The 19,945-nt window shown below is 34.1% G+C and overlaps 1 protein-coding gene across 7 annotated transcripts in view; it reads right to left on the reverse strand.

The window, feature by feature from the left end:
- Window positions 1-4,514: 4,514 nt before the first annotated feature.
- The window catches only part of LMBRD2 (LMBR1 domain containing 2), a 77,467-nt gene continuing 62,036 nt past the window's right edge, over window positions 4,515-19,945 (reverse strand). For 5 of the 7 annotated variants that reach the window (XM_023739502.1, XM_023739501.1, XM_023739503.1 and 2 more), the window contains exons 14-18: window positions 17,587-17,690; window positions 16,385-16,431; window positions 13,393-13,498; window positions 8,582-8,708; window positions 7,617-7,677 (exon numbers count right to left, since the gene is read on the reverse strand). In XM_023739502.1, the coding sequence (XP_023595270.1) occupies window positions 7,617-7,677; window positions 8,582-8,708; window positions 13,393-13,498; window positions 16,385-16,431; window positions 17,587-17,690 (445 nt within the window). Of the gene's footprint in view, window positions 7,678-8,581; window positions 8,709-13,392; window positions 13,499-16,384; window positions 16,432-17,586; window positions 17,691-19,945 lie in introns of all 7 variants that reach the window. The other 2 variants (XM_023739506.1, XM_023739500.1) reach the window with 1 other exon arrangement.

Raw genomic sequence — 19,945 nt, forward strand, 5'->3', positions numbered from 1 at the left:
GCCATAGCCAGAAGCAGAATCTTTGATGAGGTGAAAAAAATGTGAAATTGTTCACTACAGATTAGTAAGTAAGCGCAAGTAAGCCCATGCTTACCTTGCTTATTGGGAAATCTGCCCCTGTTCGCAGCTTCTTATTCTGCAAAGTTGAGTGGAATGTTCAATGTAGTTCCAGAAAGCCCAGACCTAAACTGGTTTGGTAGAAGATACTGTAGTCCTCCCCACTTGGGTTGAGGTCAGGCAGAGCAGTGGAAACTTTCAGACTGATCTACAGACTTGTGCTTTATTCAGTTATTCTTATTGACAACACCCAAAGAGAGGCACAGGAGTGAAATTCCTCAGAGTTAAGACCTTTGAATATCCATGTTTTGATAGATCCATGTTTCACAGAGAGAACCTACTGTATTTGTAAAAAGAGTTTTAATTCCTATAATTCTTATAAAATCTCTGACCCAGAACAAAAAAATATATACTTGGTAATTGAAAACATACTGAATTAAAATAGCTAAACACCGCTGTAATCACTTACTAACAGTTCCACACAGATAAAAACTGTATCTGGGAATTGTAACCAACGTCACAAAACAATCTGTATAAAAATTGTTAAACGGAAACCTAATTTGCTGTGTAAACGTTCGCCTAAGACACAATAAATTTAAAAACAAAAGATTACAGTAAAGCCCCCTCAAAAAAACTGTATCTGGGCTTCATGCTAGTTTAGACTACAAAAACTTGAAACATTTGTCTGCAGCCTTCACAATAATTTTGAAAATTAAATGTTTCAGTAAATACCTTCATCAAAATTAACTTGTGAGGTCAAGTTCCCTGTAAACCCAACACAGGGCTATACAGGATAGGGCAGTGTTGTCCCTTCAAGATGTGAAATCTATGGCATATGGGCTTTATAAAAGGAGGGGCAAGAGATATAGATGAATTAGACATTGTCTCTGCTCTAGAAGGACATAGCCTATTCACATGTATTGTCCCCACAGTCCTTAAAACTCACAGTACTAAGTTATTTATTACTTACTGGATGTTGACAAACATTTACTGGGCTTTGGCTAGGACTATCTCCAAACATAATCAAAGTGGTATATTTTTCCTTAGCAGGAGGAGATATGTCAAACAGATTGAGCTCAAAAACTTCTTCTTTTATTCATTTATTATTATTTGTTCAGAAAACAACCTGACAGTGTAGGAGTGAAGAATCTAGGTTTTTCAAATTTCTTAGACTCACACTTGGTTAATTAGGCCACACAGTATCTTTAGCTATTTAAGTGTGTGTTAGAAAGTTGATCTATTTCCAGGATTTTAAGTAGGCTACCTTCACTATGGAAATAACCTTATTCTTATTTCTTGAAGACAAGAAAGCTATGTTGTTTTGAAAGCTAGGTAAAGGTCAAAGGGTAGTGATATTTTCTCCTCACTTTTACTACTTCTGCCACAGGACTTTTTCTGGCCATGAAGCCTAGCCAAAAAAAAAAAAAGTTACTTTTTTCTAGAACGTTATGGTTTGAGTATCTAGTAATTTTGACAGTTCTCTTCATTTCTAATTATACCATTCTCAAAGAGTAGATGCAAAAGAATATGTACAGAAGTTAATAGTCCGGTTTGCCTAAATCTGGTTTTAGTATTACTAAAATTACTTTAATTTTAACTATAATAATTATAGTACAAGATAAAATAATGTGGAACATTAAGAACATTAAGTAAAGTACATATATTTAATTATTTCTCTTAAAACATTGCTTTTGTAATGTTTGTTAATAAATTTGTAAAAAAAAAAATGTCCAAATCTATGTAAAAGATTTTAACCTCAAAGATACTATGAATGCATAAATAATTAGCAAAATTCTTAGTAACTTGTAGAAATGTACTTTATTTCATGCAAAACTACATAAATTTCTACATTTTTAACAGCTAATCAAATAAACATTTCAAAAAATTCATTACACCAACAATAAGTTAAAATAGTATAAAGCAACTGCAAGTCAATGAGTTTAGTTTGTCAAAACCAAACTGAAAGAACATTATGCACAGATAAGGCCATAGATGCTAACTTACTAACAGGTAGCACTTTGCAGCCTTTTCTAAATACATATTTGAAAATGTAGAGAGAATCTGAAAGAAAACTGATTAACTTTTCAACTCACTGGTCAGATGGGAAAACATTTGTCACTAAATATCAGGTAGTAATGGCTGATTAAAGATACATTTGGCATCACACACCAAAATTGAACACAATTAACCTTTTGAAAAATTATGATCAGATGCACATTTGAAAAGACTTATCTTCTACTTTACTTAGTCCACTGAATTAGATAAACAAGTACTTTACTAATGAGATGCAGAAATTACGCTTTTGGTATACTTTGCTTGGGTACTGGTACATATAAAGGATACTGAAGAGATGTAGGAGTTTTTCAAATTCACACTGGATTAACTGAGCTTTAGAATATTACCCTAAGGAAAAAGGTTCTGGGCAGAACTTATTTGAGAAAGTCTTAAAAAACTACTTAAAAGCAATACTACAATTAGTTACTTATGAAAACATTCTATAAAAATTAAATACCAGGAAGTAATAACATCAATATTAGAGTATTTTTGTCCTTTTCAATGCTATAATTTATAAATATATATTACAGTAATTTAAAAGGTAAGTCCACATATTTTCTACCTTCTAAAATGAGAAAAATCCTTCAAGTTGTTTTCAAAATATGAACAAAACAAATCCATTGGATTGCTTTTAAAAAAATAAATACATTGTCTCTCCCCTACAACTTAGTGTATTAAGTAGGGAAGATGCTAGCCAGCATTCTTTTGAGAAATACAACACTTTAAGTGACTAGGTGGATAAGATTTACGTCAACAATACTGACTCTAAATGGTGTTGTACAGTCAATTATTTTATGTATGTTTGCCATAGTAAGCCACTCTTTCTACTCTTGCACTTAGTACAGTAAAATTCTTTTACAAAAGAGATGAGATCAAGATAATCATAAAAGAAAAGATTTTCAAGTTTCCCCAAGGAATGTGTTAAAAGCAAGGAACATGCTAATATTCTTGTTTCACCAACAAAGTCTAAGAAATTTAAAATTACAGTGAGGCCTCAGTGAACCTATCTTTTGAAAATGGAAATAAAACTTTTAGGAAATCCAGGCTGAAATGAAAAAAATTAGGGGTGAGAGCATGTTCTCACTGCTGAGCAGGGGTTGCTGGAGGATGTGGCCTGAGCCTGGTCTGCCAGGGGAGATGGCTCACAGGGCCTGATCTCCAGGATTTGGGAAAAGGGTAATACTGCCTGATCTTCCAAGCCTCTGGGCAAGAAAAAGTCACTGAGGTGGAAAGGAACACCACCCTACACGGAGGGAATTCATATTTTAGAAGGCTTCCTGTAACCCTCTTGTATTGTTCCAACCTCTCCTAAGGAAAATTCTGACAACTACATATGTTATTAGAACTCCTCTTCATAAAATGAAATCTCAAAGTTAATGCCTTTATTTATTTTTTAACAATCACTTTTTATTTTGTAAATCTATTTTTATCCCAAAACATTACACTGAAAAGAATTAATTTTACTGAAGTGCCCTCCTAAGTGACCTAAAAGACAATACTCTGAGCCAGCATATTTCACATTTACATTCAGATGCAGCTTAGTTGTAAGCAAAATCTGTTTCACTACTTCAGGTGCAAACTGCTATTTCAAGTAGTGGGATCTGTAGTCAAAACTAGTTCCTTTTAAGTATACTGATCACCTAAAACAACTGTGTACACAAAACAAATGGAAGACAAATCTGTCAGCACATTAAAAGTCACACTAAAGAGAGGGCTCAGAGAGGAAGGATGGTATGAAAGGAGTGAGGCAGGGAGGAAGAAAGACAAAAACCCCAAATCTGTTTACTTCTTAACATTTAGAACTTAATATAATACAATGCATTACAGTTTTGGAAATTCAAGTGTGTTAAGATTTTTCAGGGCCATGTTTTGCCTTGTAGTGCAAATGTATTTAACCTTGCAATTTTCAGGCCTGGCCCACTCAAATCATAAGTACAACAAACTCACATTACTGTACAGCATGAATTACAATTGTAGAGAGTTTGTTTTTCCTTTAATATCATAATCAATAACCATCAAGAACATTCCTTAAACCTATTAAAGGTATAAACAATCAGATTTACTATTGCAGATAAATGAAATTCCTTCATTAATATGCTATACTATACTAAAAAACAACTGACTTTCCTATCCACATTTGAGTATAGATCCAATTTAGATTTCAGAACTGATAATTCAGTCAAATGGTATAGTTACATATGATCCAAGAACAAATCAACTGGTAACTTTTTGAAGGTTTGGATTGTCAAATTCTTTCATCTATTCTTTATAAAGGGAAAGCCCTTAAATGTTTTGATTTAGCTCTTACCACTTCTGTGAAGTGTGGGGCTCATGTATGATAAAATTATTCCGAGGCCCTTGTATTCATTTGGTAAGAGCAAATTATAATAATAGGCTTATACTTTATTTTGTACTTTAGGATTTTTTTTTTTTTTTTTTACAAAAACGCTCCATTGATAATAACAAGTTACTGATATAGTAATTAGCAATTTACTGGTGAGTCATGAAATTTATAGATTATTATTACTTTTTGCAGTGGTTATTGTGAATTACCAGCTTACTGAATATTCTTATCTAACAATTATTTAAAAAATAATTTACAAAACTCTAATCAGTTAATTATTAGATTTAAAAAGACATCAAAAAGTGCCAGAACTAGTTCTTCAAGAACTGTACTTTGCATGTAAAGTATATGAATTTAGTAATGTTTTATAATAAATATCATTAAATTTTTATAAGCTTTTCAAATCAGAATGTACCTACTACAGTTTTTTTGTTTGTTTTGGTTTTTGACACAATCAGGCTTAATAAATGTTAACTCAGTTTTCCAGCAATAAACTCTTCATTTTCAGGGGTTAAATGACTGCCTTCTGAATTCAGACATACTACTAACCTCTAAAAGATCGATAATTAACCTCTCAAAGAGTAGTCTACTATTAGAGAATGAGCAAGGCAACCTTCCTAAATGATTTGTATATAAAATCCTATAAGACAAACTCTGCTTAAAGGCTGAATGTTCTGGATCACTGAAACAACTAAAACTTATTTTGGAAATAACTCAAAAGTCATATAAGGATTTATACTGTTTGTGAAGGTATATATATACTTCATTTATTACAATCATAAAAACTTAATAATAAAGGAAAGTAGTAATGTTCCCTTATACATTCCTATCAATTTGTCTTAGAGTGTTATAAAAATCAGTCATAAAAGTAATTGGATTATTTCTTCCCTTTTCGTGCTCCTACTTCTACAACAGCATCTGAATCTCATGATGAAATCTTATGAGAAACAACACTATTTTCACAGGAATTTTGATGAATTGTTTCAAACAGAGTTTTTGCTTTGGGGACTTGTAAGTTTCTTTTTAATAATAAGGAACCAGGCCTTATTATGATCATTTTTGCATCTAACACCTTTAAGTACCACTAGTATAAATAGCATGACTAATGACTTTTTTTTTCCCAATGCTAGTATATAAACTCAGTACCCTCACAATAGCTTTGTGAGGTAGATCAATAGGTAGATACCAAGTATCACCTTCATTTTGCAAACAAAGAAACTGAGGCACTGAAAGGTTATATGATTTGCCCAAGGTATTCAATGAGTCAATCATGAGGTTACAAACAGTATTACATTATCTCTGCTCCTGGCCTATTGCTTTCTGACCACACTTTACAATAAAAGGCTGTGTGTGTGTATTCAAATGAACAGTCTCTACAACCTTGGGCTCAGAGAGTAAATCTTCATTGATGATTATTTTAAAGGGGATCTAAATCTCAAAGATCATAAAAACTGAAGAAAATCAGATAAGAAGGATGACACTATTCTTTTTACTACCTGTATGGAACTGTATCTTTACAAAAATTACATGAGGACACTAATTAAAGAAGAAAATAAAAATTTCAAATTTATGATTCAGAGAAAGATCACCTTTAACAAACACACAATCATATTATTAGGGTGACCATGTAGTCTATCTTCAAACTGGAACAGTTGAGAGTGAAAATGAGCACTATTAATAATTATGTACGATAATAGGTGTTAAACTGGGACTGTCTTGAACAAGCTCAAATATAGTCACCAATATATTATGGATCCTATAAAATTTGCAAATATTTCAGGGAGATAAAGACTTTCTGCAAGCATGTTGCACTCAACCATGTTCACTTTGCAATAAAACACTGGTGCTTTAAAATACAATACCTGACTTTGGCTTAAACACAGAGGTTTAAAAAAATCAATTTAAATATTAAGCATGTTTAACCAACAAGTTATTTTAACACATTTCCATTCTAATTTAGTTTTCTGCTTTCTATTAATCACAATTTAAGGGTTAGTAACAGCAGTAAATGGATTCACTTTTTCCCGTTGTATAATCAGATGTTCTTTTTATAAAAACATCAATAGGCACCTTTAAAAATTAGGGAATTTTGTGGGACTCTTTGGCTATTAAAACAAAAACAATTATTTACTAATAATGCTTTGGATTTTCCTTGAATGATCAAACCTTAAATTAATATGTTAAATGACAAAGGTGAACATTTCTCTCTGAAATAAAATCTTTTACAAAGCAATACCAAAAGTGTAAAAAAATTTCCAGTTACTACCAAAGACTGAAAAAAAATACGTCACCTGATTATTCTATACATGCTAAAGATATTAACACTAGCAGTTGAAGGATAATTTTAATTATACATGCAAAAACCTCACTAATTTGCCTACAGAGTTGAAAAAGAGCTTTTTACATTGTTATGACCGGTAAGTAAGTCTTGTTTTAAGACAGGGATTTTGTGAATATGACTATTATTTGAGGTCTTTATTCACTTATAGCTCTTTGGGAAATACAGTTTTAACATCTTCTTTAGAAATGACAAAAATGTAAATCATTAGAAAACTACAGTTATGATTTACAGCTTCCTTGGACCTTAAAAAAAAATGACTTTCCTGAAAAAAGTTAATCTAAACCAAACTAAATTACATGTTCTCAACATACACGGATCTTCATCATGAATTAAATCCCTCCAGGGTAACTGTACTTCTAAGGCAGATATTTAAGGAATGGTATGTAACACCATATTTTTACGCAAATAATGCATGCCTTCTGTGATTGTTTGCTGGCTGCAGCCTCCCCCTGTGAGGTATTTTTTGTAAGCGCAGTATGCTAATTTTTTTTTTTACAACAACACCGTGGTGGAGGATTGGCATGGAGGTGCTTGTGAGGGTGCCTCGTGGTGGGGGGGAGGGTGTGGCTGGAAAACAAACACAGAAGGTGTGCGTTATTTGCATAAAAATAAGGTAAATCCTATTAGAAAGATGATATTCTATTCAATGAACAATAGACAAACAATTATTACTAGGATGTATTTAATTATCCATGCCTTGTTTGTTATCCTGACACTTTTTATCCAGAGCACAGAGTAAATTTTAGGGCATACAGATGTTCATAAAGACTGAACTGATGTGTTGACCTCAGATAACTGTAACATAAATTCTTTCATACTTTAGACATCATCAAATATTTTGCTGCGAGACATCGAGAGATATCGTCCACCAGGCTGATACCTGAAAGGTAGATATAAAGAAATTATATGAGGCATTAATAGAGGAGGAGAGAAAAACAAAAACACATTAAAAGAAAGTGGATACATGATCTATAAACACTGTAAAATCTATACAGTAGCTGAAAGGAGAAACTTACCCTCCATGGATCTTATCCCAAAGAGATTTACTTATAAATTAACCAACATTGTTTTAGAACTTAGAATACATGCAAGATGGAGTGAGGGATGTAAAATACATAAGACACATAAGAAGTTCAATCAATTTAATACCCACTAGCCAACTGTTGAATATAAATGAAAAATTCTAGCTTTTTAAATTAATAATAGGCAATGCTAAAAAAATATCTTCATGATATGATATTTTGCTTTTCTTTAGTTATTTTCTCATAGCATACTGGTTAAAACCACACCACTCTGCTGTGGTTTGAATGCCTGACTGCCTATGTTTACAAGCTGTAACTTTGAGCAAGTTACTTAGCCTCTCTGGGATTCAAATACAATTGGATTTACAGCCATAATATAAGATATTCTTTTTAAAGTACTTAGAATAGGACCTAACACACAGAAAAAGTTATGTAGCTGTTGTGAAATAAATATGATGTTTCATAAATGAAATTGTCAGAAATCGGCATATAAATGTTAGGGTTCTTGCTATCTATTTCAATTCTTCTTTCTCATTTATAATACCACTGGTAGTGTATGAAGGTGTCAATTTCAATTGCCATCACCGTATGCTATAATTTAAAAAATAAAGCATTAGAAAGTATAAAAAGCAATCAATGGTTGATTAATATGCTTTTTATTATTAGTTATTTATTTGTCACTTGTTTTCAACCTAGTCAAGTCCGTACCTTATTAAAATAACAGAGGAATGCTAGAGCCAAAACAACACAGCTGGAACTTACCTTCCTGATTCAGATTCAAGAGGATCATCAGTGAATGTTTCTGCATTAAAATCCAAAGGTTCTGCATCTTGGAGGAGTTCTATTCGGTCTCTTTCAGTCCTATTATTAGCCCTGGTATATCTGGATGCTGGTGCAAAGGAAGAAAGGAAAAAAAAAAAAAAAGATGAAGAAGAATATGTCCACTTTCCTACTGTCTTTTAATTTACAGTTATACTATAGCCTCACAGAAAAAAATCAGATTAAAATTAAGAGACTAAAAAGACAAGCCACAAACTGGGAGAAAATCTTTGCAAAACATGTATCTGATAAAGGATTTGTATCCAAAATTACGAAGAACTCTTAAAACTCAACAGTAAGAAAATAAACAATCCAATTACAAAATTGGCAAAAGATCTGAACACACATCTCACTAAAGAAGACATATAGATGGTGAATAAGCATCTGAAAAGATGTACATTACATGTCATTAGGGAATTGCAAATTAAAACAAAAATTACATACTACTACATACCTTAAACACCTATTAGAATGGCTAAAATCCAAACCACTGACACCACCAAATGTTGGCAAGAATGTGGAGTAACAGGAACTCTAATTCACTGCTGGTAGGAATGAAAAATGGTACAGCCACTTTGGAAGACAAATTAGCGTTTCTTACAAAGCCAAACAGGCTTACTATATGATCTAGCAATCACATTCCTGGGTATTTACCCAAATGAATCAAAAATTTATGTCCACACAAACAACTGCAGATGAATGTTTACAGCAACTTTATTTATAACTGCAAAAAACAGGGAAGCAACCAAGATGTCTTTCAATAGGTGAATGGATAAACACACTGTGGTATATCCATACAGTAGAATATTATTCAGTGATAAAAAGAAATGAACTATCGAGTCACAAAAAGACAGGGAGGAAACTTAAATGCATATTGCTAGGTTAAAGAGCTAGTCTGAAAATGCTACATACTTATAATTCCAACTATATGACATCCTGGAAAAGATAAAACCATGGAGACAATAGAAAGTCAGTGGTTCCAAGAGTTGAGGGGAAGGAGAGGAGGTATGAATATATGAAGCACAGGGCATTTTTAAGGTAGTGAAACTATTCTGTATGATACTGTAATGGTGGATGCATGGCATTATGCATTTGTCAAAACCCATAGAATTGTATCATATAATGAGTGAACTCTAGTAAACTATGGACTTCAGTTAATAAGGTACTAATAATGTTGGTTCATCAACTGTCACAAATGTACCAACCTAATTTAAGGTATTAATAGGGGAAACTGTTTTGAGGGGGAGAAGATAAATGAGAACTCTGTACTTTCTGTGCAATTTTTCTGTAAATCTAAAACTGCTATAAGAAATAAAGTCTTGTTTTAAAAAGATCAGATTAAAATTATAAATAGAATGACAGAAAATAACAAAAAAAAAATTCTCTGGCTTTGTATCTAGGCTAAGCTCAGAAGCAGATACAGTGCAAAGACTTAATTAATATGAATCAGAATTAATATTTAACTAAGGTATCATAATAGTGAAACTGGTCATTATCAAATCAAGTTTCAGTTGGTTCCACAGTGAGACCAGGGGCCTGCTGCAGCTTTCATATAATCTCATTTCTTGGCTAGTATTTTCTTTAAGGTGTAATCAGTTCAGGCTTTTCAAGAAAGGCCTGAATCTTTTCACCTGGGAGGCATGAGTCCAGGGCAGCAATGTCAAACAGAAATAAAATGCAACCCACATAATTTAATTTTAATTTTTCTAGAAGCTACATTAATGAAAAATAAACAGATAAAGTTAATTTAAATATATTATATTTAACCCAATATATCCAAAATATTATCATTTCAACATGAGATGCCAGCCACACTGCAGATGATCATAGTCACAAGTGGCTAATGGCTACCATATTGGTTAGCACAGATGTAGGGAACTAACTCTGCCTTCTCCACATGGACAGAGGTTTCTTTACAAACAACTAAATTCTCACACTGTTGTTCTATGCAGTCCAATAGCTTCAGAAGAACTTATATGATATGGTTCTTTTTGAAAACTTGGGGCTAGTCAATTGTATCTATCATATCTTACATTTTTGTCACCTGGGACTCTGCCCTACATGGAAGCACATTCATCTTTTCTCTCATTCATTGAGCAAATGTTGATTGTCTACCACATGTCAGGTTGTTTCTAACTTACCTTCCTAAGGCTTTGTGGCTCCTCTTCTCTTAACCATTCTCCCATACAGATCTTTCCACTCTGTAAACTTGCACTTCATGGTAAGCAAGCTTCCAAATCTCTTTATAGAATCCTCCCTCTACTTGCTAGCTTTAAGTAAAACTTGTAGTCCTCTCCTATTATTCTACCATAAATCTCATTCAAATAAATCCTCTTATTTTCATCTCCAAGATTACTGCCTTATTTTAGGCCCTCAACATTTCTTGACTGCATTACCAAAACAGACTCTTAACTGGTTTCTGTGTCTCACTTCCCTGAAAATCATGGTTTATACTGCCATCAAATTCATCTTAACTAAAATAAATATCTGATCATGTTTCTTCCCAGATTGAAACCTCATCTTCAAGATAAAGTCCAAACTTCTGAATATGACAATATGTTTCCCAACTATCACTGTAGTCTCCCCTCTTTTCAGCCTCTTCATACTTTAGGCTCTTGTCACAGAGAAAAACTTGGATTTCCCAAAAGATTCTCTTATGTTACCATGTCCTCCACTCATTCTTCCTTTTGCCTAAAACATCTTTCACCTGGCTAAGTACTATTCATTCCCAGATACTCAGCTAAAGATTTACTACAGAAATCCTTTCTCAATGAAGAATTCCTTTTCCATTCCCTGAACTAAGTTTCCTCAGCGTTGGCTGCTTTCTTCTGTCATGGCTCTCATTATAAATTATCAAATAACCAATTACATTAAAGTTTGTTTCTGTGACTAAAATACAAGTAGTCCCCAACTTACAATGTATTTGAGTTACGACCTACTGCACTTACAACTGTGTTTTTTTTGTACATCTTATTGTTAGTAATATGTACTACATACAATGTTGCAGCATGTAATTTGCTGATGTTATTATTCTCAGATGTTCACTTGCAGATGTTCAATGTTATGATTTATAAAGATACTGATAATAAAAGGCAATAATAATGAAAACTAAAAAAAAAAATGAAGTATTCGATTTATGTCAGAACTAACTTATGATGGAATCATCAGAAGGGAATCCTGTCGTAAGTTGGGGACTACTTGTATTTCTAATATTTCCATTTGGCTCTTTTTTAATAGTTTCTATCTCTTTGGGGAAACTCCCCATCTGTTCATGCACGTTGACCAACATTTCCATTAGATCCTTAAATATATTAATCAATTATTACAAAGTCCCTGACTGATAACTCCAACATTTGGGCCACCTCTAGGTCTGGTTATGTTGACTGCTTTATCTCCTGATGATGGCTTATATTTTCTTACTTTCTTGCATATCTTATAATTTTGATTGAATGCCAGACATTGTGTGTAAAAGAAAGTAGAGTTTGAGATAATTAATAGTTGTATGCAAAAATGCATACGTTTCTTCTATTAGCCATTAATGTTGAGGGACTGAGTCAATCTAATCTGTAGCTGGGCTTGGATTGGGCTCTGTTGTTGCTTTAGTTTCTGTAAGTCCCCAGAAGCTTCATACTTCTCCAGTGACATACTGCCATTGTCTTGTGCTCAGTAAGGTCTTGACTCAAGTGCCAGGTGATTTCTCTCAGTATTTTTGCTCTATTCTCAGACCTCAGCAGGCCCTGAACACCTGTGCCACAGACGGCAGGTGTCTCTTCATGTTTCTACCACTCCCGCAACAGAAGATTTACGTTGCTTGGTACTCAGTGCAAAGCTTGTAGCTGAGTGGAGGATGGTTCTCGGTTTTCCTGCTCCTTCCTTAGACTTAGGCAGGCCCCTGTGCACCCAAGCCTGTGATGGTGCTCTCTCAGCAATCTTGCATCTCCCCAAAGACAAACAACCTCTGCCTCCTACTTAGTGCTTACGTCCTGGGCGAAAATAGTTTCCTTGCCACATCCCCAGTGGGAGGTGGCTTCTGCCGAGTGTCAGTGCAAGGCCAGGGACCTTGGAAGGTTTCCTAACGCCCTCGAGTGGCAGATGGCTTATCCCTGGTATCAGTTCCTCACTAAGATATGAGCACCCTGAGGCAGTATATCTAGAAAAGTGCCTGACATATGTGGTAAGTCAATAAATTATTATAAAAATGGATGAATATCATATATCTGCTAATTAAAAAGTAAAAAAAAAAAAAAAAAATCTGAGTAAACAATAGAAATAAGCATCCGCCTAGAATATACCTGGGATAAGTGCTGATATTATTTAGGTTAGTACACTTACAACTATCACTTGATGTCCCAGTTTTCCTTCTCCTACCAGAATGCATCTTTGAGTTTCTCCTTCCTTCTATACACTGAGGGATGTGAGAAAGGAATGTCACCACAAAAGTACACGTACAGTTCTACAAAGGCATTTCTGAATGGGCATCCTAATTCTTGAGGAGCCCTGGTGGTTAAAGTGCTCAGCTGCTAACAGAAAGGTCAGTGGTTTGAACCCACCACCGCTCCGCAGGAGAAAGATATGACAGTCTGCTTCCTTAAAGATTATAGCCTTGGAAACCCTATGAGGTAGTTCTACTCTGTTCTATAGGGTTGCTATGAGTTGGAATTGACTTGATGGCAATGGTTTTTATCCTAGTTCTCAGCCTTTATACAAGCAATTATAAAAAAAATTCTAAGAGAACTAGAAAATAAATTACTTACACCGGTTGGTACTAATATCTGAGAAGTTTGACTCTTTTGGGTCAGTATGAACACTTCTGTTTCTAGTGGAATCTTCTCTACTGTGTCCATAACGTTCTTTCCATTCCTAGGAAAGAAACACACATGAATATTTAATAACAACCAAACAAAACAAAACACACACACAAAAAAATCCTGTAAGCAGAAAATAACACACCACTATCAACAGACTGACAAACATGCACACCTCATTTTATTGAGCTTCGCAAATACTGTGTTTTTTCCAAATTGAAGGTTTGTGGCAACCCTGCATCAAGCAAGTCTATCAGCATCATTTTTCCAACAGCATGTGCTCAATTCATATCCTCTATCACATCTTGGTAATTCTCCCAATATTTCACACATTTTCATTATTATCATATCTGTTATGGTGATCTGTGATCAGTGATCTTTGATGTTACTATTGTAATTGTTTTGGGGTGCCACTAACAGCACCCACATAAGACTGTGAACTTAATATTGTGTATGTTCCAACTGCTCTACCAACTGGCTGTTCCCTCATCTCTCTCTGTCTCCTCAGGCCTCCCTATTCCCTGACAATATTGAAATTAGGCCAATTAATAATCTTACAATGGCCTCTAAGTGTTCAAGTGAAAGGAAGAGCTATACATCTCTCACTTTAAATCAAAAGCTAGAAATGATTAAGCTTAGTGAGGAAGGCAGGTTGAAAGCTAAGAGAGGCTGAAAACTAGGCCTCTTGTGCTAAACAGCCAAGTTGTGAATGCAAAGTTGTTGAAGGAAATTAAAAGTGTTACTCCAGTGAACACACCAATGAAAAGAAAGCGAAACAGCCTTATTGCTGATATGGAGAAAGTTTTAGTTGTCTGGATAGAAGATCAAACCAGCCACAACATTCTTAAACCAAAGCCTAATCCAGAGCAAGGCCCTAACTCTCTTCAATTCTGTGAAGGCTGAGAGAGGTGAGGAAGCTGCAGAAGAAAAGCTTGAAGCTAGCAGAGGTTGGTTTATGAGGCTTAAGGAAAGAAGCCATCTCCGTAACATAAAAGTGCAAGGTGAAGCAACAAGTGCTGATGAAAGCTGTAGCAAGTCATCCAGAAGATCTAGCTAAGATAATTCTTGAAGATGGCTACACTAAACAACAGATTTTCAATGCAGATGAAACAGCCTTATATTGGAAGAAGATGCCATCTAGGACTTTCATAGCTAGAGAGGAGAAGTCAATACCTGGATTCAAAGCTTCAAAGCACAGGCTGATTCTCTTGTTAGGGGCTATTGCGCAGCTAGTGACTTTAAGTTGAAGCAAATGCTCATTTATCATTCTGAAAATCATAGGGCCCTTAAGAATTATACTAAACCTACTCTGCCTGTGCTCTATAAATGGAACAACAAAGCCTGGATGACAGCACATTTGTTTACAACAGGTTTACTGAATATTTTAAGCCCACTGTTGAGTCCTTTCAGATCTTCCAAAGAAAGATGATCAAATAGAATGCATAAATTGTCGAATAATATCATTAATATTACATACAAGTAAAATCTTGCTGAAGATCACTTAAAAGTGGGTGCAGCAGTACATTGACAGGAGAACTGCCAAAAGTTCAAGTAGGATTCAGAAGAGGATGGGGAACGAGAGATACCACTGCTGATGTCAGATGGATCTTGGCTGAAAGCAGAGAATACCAGAAAGACGTTTACCTATGTTTTATTGACTATGCAAAGGCATTCAACTGTGTGGATCATAACAAATTATGGATAACATTGCAAAGAATGGGAATTCCAGAACACTTAATTGTGCTCATGTGGAATCTGTACATAGATCAAGAGGCAGTCATTCAAACAGAACAAGGGGATACTGCATGGTTTAAAGTCAGGAAAGGTGTGCATCAAGGTTTATCCTTTCACCAAACTTATTCAATCTGTATGCTGAACAAATAATCCGAGAAGCTGGACTATATAAAGAAAAACTTGGAATCAAGATTGGAGGAAGACACATTAACAACCTGTGATATGCAGATGACACAACCTTACTTGCTAAAAGTGAAGAGGACTTGAAGCACTTACTGATGAAGAACAAAGACTACAGCCTTCAGTATGGATTACACCTCAACATAAAGAAAACAAAAATCCTCACAGCTGGAACAATAAGCAACAACATGATAAATGGAGAAACTACTGAAGTTGTCAAGGATTCCATTTTACTTCGATCCACAATCAACGCCCATGGAAGCAGCAGTCAAGAAGTCAAACGATGTACTACATTGGGAAAATCTGCGCAAAAGAACTCTTTAAAGTGTTAAAAAACAAAGATGTCATTTTGATGACAAAGGTATGTTTGACCCAAGCCATGGTATTTTCTATCATCTCATATGCATGCGAAAGCTGGACATTGAATATGGAGGACAAAAGAAGAATTGACGCCTTTGAATTATGGTGTTGGTGAAGAAGATTAAATTTACCATGAACTGCCAAAAGAATGAACACATCTGTCTTGGAAGAAGTACAAACCAGAATGCTCTTTAGAAGCAAGGATGGAGAGACTACGTCTCATATACTTTGGACATATTATCAGGAAGGTTCAGCCCCTGGAGAAAGACATCATGCTTGGTAAAGTAGAGGGTCAGCGAAAAAGAGGAAGACCTTCAATGAGATGGACTGACACAATGGCTGCAACAATGGGCTCAAGCATAACAACGAATGTGAGGACGGCACAGAACCGGACAGTGTTTCATTCTATTATACATAAGGTTGCTATGAGTCAGAACCGACTCAATGGCACCTAACAATAACAACACAATGACTATTTAGAACAAGTCTTATAGAACCTCTAACATGTCTATCTGAAAATACTAAAACTATCTTTTTTAAAAAACATATTCTATGTCATTTTCCTACTGTCTTTGATCCTTAACCAATTATTCCAAATCAGTACAATTTTTATGATTATTTCACGTTAATCTTTAGTCTAGAGCAATTTCATAAGTACGGTACTTACTCTTCTTCGATTTTCACCTTCTTCTTGCCTTTGCCTTTTTCTCTTCTCTAGAGACAGAAAAGTAGTCTCAAATTTGGAACAACATGGTTTAATTAGAAGTATAGTAACTGAAGTTAATGAATGTATCAGGATATGACCAATTTTAAATTACTATAAAGTCAAATATAATAGGTTATTGTTGGCAAGGACTCTATAGGGAATGCCTTCACTATTTTTGTTGGAGATGGCCATCTAACCTCTGCCTAAATAGTTTTGGTGAAGGGAAAAGTTCTTTCTTGTGGTGACCTGAAATTTGTTTCTCTGTAACTTCTGTCTTTTCTTTTAGTCCTATCTTCTAAATTAAGTTCATACCTTTCTTCTTTCTTTGGGCTGTATACTAAGTTCCTTCAGTGGTTTTATTCATAGGATAGGTTCTACAGACTCATAATTCTGGCTGTTTTCCTCTAAATACTTCCTGATTTGTCAATCTTACTCTTGAAAATCTTACCCAACAGTGACTTGATCTGATACTTCATATGAGGTCTGATTAACGTAAAAAGCAGTAGAAATAGTATGTCAACTAGACACCTCACTCCTATAAAAGCACATAAAGGCCACTCTGGCTTATTTTGGAGCTGCAATACATTTTTTGACTTACATTCAACTGATGATCATACAAAGGCCCCAGAAGCAGGAAGGGAGAATGGCAAAGAACCAATGTCCCAAATCTTAAATTTTTTCTTTTTCCTATTCTACGATCACTTCAATATCATTAAATTTAATACACTCGATTCTGCGATTAGAATCTAATAGAGGGCTATGTATTTGAACAAACTGTTAATGATCATCACATTCTAAGAAAACAGCATTGGCTTGAATGATTTGTCATGCAATTTTAGGCTGATGATGCCTTATATTAGTGAGCTTTATGGCTGTATGGAACTTAGCAAATACATTTCAGGGCAAACACAAAAATGACTCTAAGACCTTATCAAGTTGTAGACATAGTAATAATTTATATTGTAGAATTTCTTAAAGACAGATGAAATGATTATGTTTTCAAATTATTTTTGCTAAGAAGGCTATATGTAGATTTTAAGATAAAAAAACTGCATTAATTTATAATTTCTTTAGATTAAAAACTTTAAAAATTTTACGAACATTAATTTTATATTTTGACTCTTAGCATTATCCCTTCATTTATTTTAAAAGACAAATCTTACCTCGTCTGATTAATTCTTTTCCTTCATCAACTAAGTCAGATGTCATATCATTATCTCCCATGAACTGCTGGAAACCAAGCAGATTCAAACAACGGGTTCCCAAGCTAGTAACAATGGATTTCCAAAAAGACAAGCATTATTTCACGTTGGAAATGCTTAGACAAACTGTTCTTTAGTATTATGATTCCCAAAGAAGCCTGTGTTTCTGCCTTTCTTCAAAAGTACTTATTTACATTTCCAAGAAACTTATGCTTAATACTCCACTGACTAGGATATGCACTATCCCTAGGTTTCTTATGGAAGCAAATTAAATCAAGTAATTAGCATACCTTCAGAAAATTATTATACCAGGATGATAAATAATGGCTATAATACAAGACCAATTTATTCCTTTCTTATATTTAAATACTAGTTTTAATACCACAAACACACATACACAACCAGTATTTCCAACTATAAAATATTCTAATTATAAAGTCCCATGCAAATTTATTTTCATGGTTTTTTTTTTGTTGTTTGTTTTCTCCCATGAGTTAGTCAATTCTACTTAAATGACTGTTATTACACACTCTGAAAATATGGCACATGAGGAAGGAAGCGAAGGATGGGTAGGCAGGATTAATATTTGTTAAGATCCTACCACGCGTTAGACAACTTACAGATACTCTCTTATTTCATTCTTACTACAACTCTAAGAACTAAGTATCATTTTACAGATAAGGTGACAGAAGCCTAAAAGGTTAAATACTTTGCTAAACGCCACTCAATAAATTATACAGCTGGTATTTAAATTCAAGATGAAACAAAGACTAGATCTTTTTATTACATTAGTTCTCAAACTTTTTCACTGATGAACTTCTAATGGCAGGAAGCCTGAACACATACATACATACATACATACATAGAGACAGAGAGAGAGAAAGAGAAAATGAGTGAGAGAGTTCGTGAGTGAGTATTTACGTGAGTGTGTTGGGGGAATGGAAATTATGGGGCAGCTAAAAGAAAGTGAAGGTCTCCCGTTTTACATTAAAATGTGTAAGGATCTGGATAATTCATAATAATTTGCTTGTTGTAACATAAAAGGAATGTTTTACGTGTATTACCATTGTGTAAATTTAGGGTTTTCAGGTGGATGGTCGTGTTTCTTCCATTAGTTTAAACAGTCCCTTACTACCTTCATATCCTTGTGGGAATATTGTATCTCCGTATAAGCCCAGAACTAGATCACTGTCTCTGGGAAGGTTTTCGCTTTGTCTAAAGTCTTACAAAATAGCCTTATGCTTTCTAGACAGGCAAGTCTGAATATAAGCTCTGGGTATGGCTGTGTTGCTAACAATACAGGAATTAGTTAGACTGATTATAATAGCATTTCAAATGAAAATGAACCTATAAAGTCAAGTTACCCTTGAAATGTCAGTAAGGCATTGCTTTGTATTTCTATAACAGAAAATCTATTTTGCAAGATAATTTGAAAATTCAGGAATACGGACCTTATTTTTCTTAAAGACAAAATGGCCCTCAAAGTTTATCCTAATTAACTCTAGAATTATATTTTTAATGATTATTTTTAAGTTTAAAAAACTTCCTTTAAGATATAATAATTCCTTATATTTGTTTAAGGCTTTATAGTTGATACAGCATTATCCCACCTCATAATCACTTGATCCATATAATCTAGTAAGGTAAAGAAGGATGCTAATCTTGCCGCCATAACTACTAACATGAGAAGGCACACTTTATATGTTACAAGCTCTTATAATTTAACAGTTTTGTAAAATTTTAAAATGAATAAGCATATAATCAAAACTTAGCTTTGGACATACAAAGTATAATTAGTCTCTTCCTTTAATATATCATATTCACAGTGTAGATCTATTGCCCTTTCTATCTTAAAAAGACTCAATATTAGATTTGCTATAAGTTCATATTACAGCTTATTTTAAACTGTAATCCTTGAGCTATTTTACTTATTAGAAGGTAAAATATAAATTCTTTTAAGTTCAGTAATATATTTCAAACAATATCTGCCTGTTTACTCAATACCCTAATATCAGTATATGCATATTATTTGTAATAACTGTGTAATGGTATTGGAAGAGTTAAATGAAAACTAGTTGGATGAGACTTAAATTTTAGTTAAAAAAGCAAGCTGATTAACATCAATGACTTGCTTTGAAAAAAATGGTATTTTTGGTGTATCCTAAAGCACTCAGGAGCTCTGGTGGTGTAGTAGTTAAATGCTTGGCTGCTAACATAAAGGTTGGTGGTTCGAACCCACCAGCTCTGTGAGAGAAAGATGTGGTGATCTGCTTCCATAAAGATTAACCTGTTGCCGTCGAGTCAAATCTGACTCATAGCG

This window comes from Trichechus manatus, unplaced genomic scaffold, assembly GCF_000243295.1.
Source record: "Trichechus manatus latirostris isolate Lorelei unplaced genomic scaffold, TriManLat1.0 scaffold00135, whole genome shotgun sequence".
Taxonomy (NCBI): Eukaryota; Metazoa; Chordata; class Mammalia; order Sirenia; family Trichechidae; genus Trichechus; species Trichechus manatus.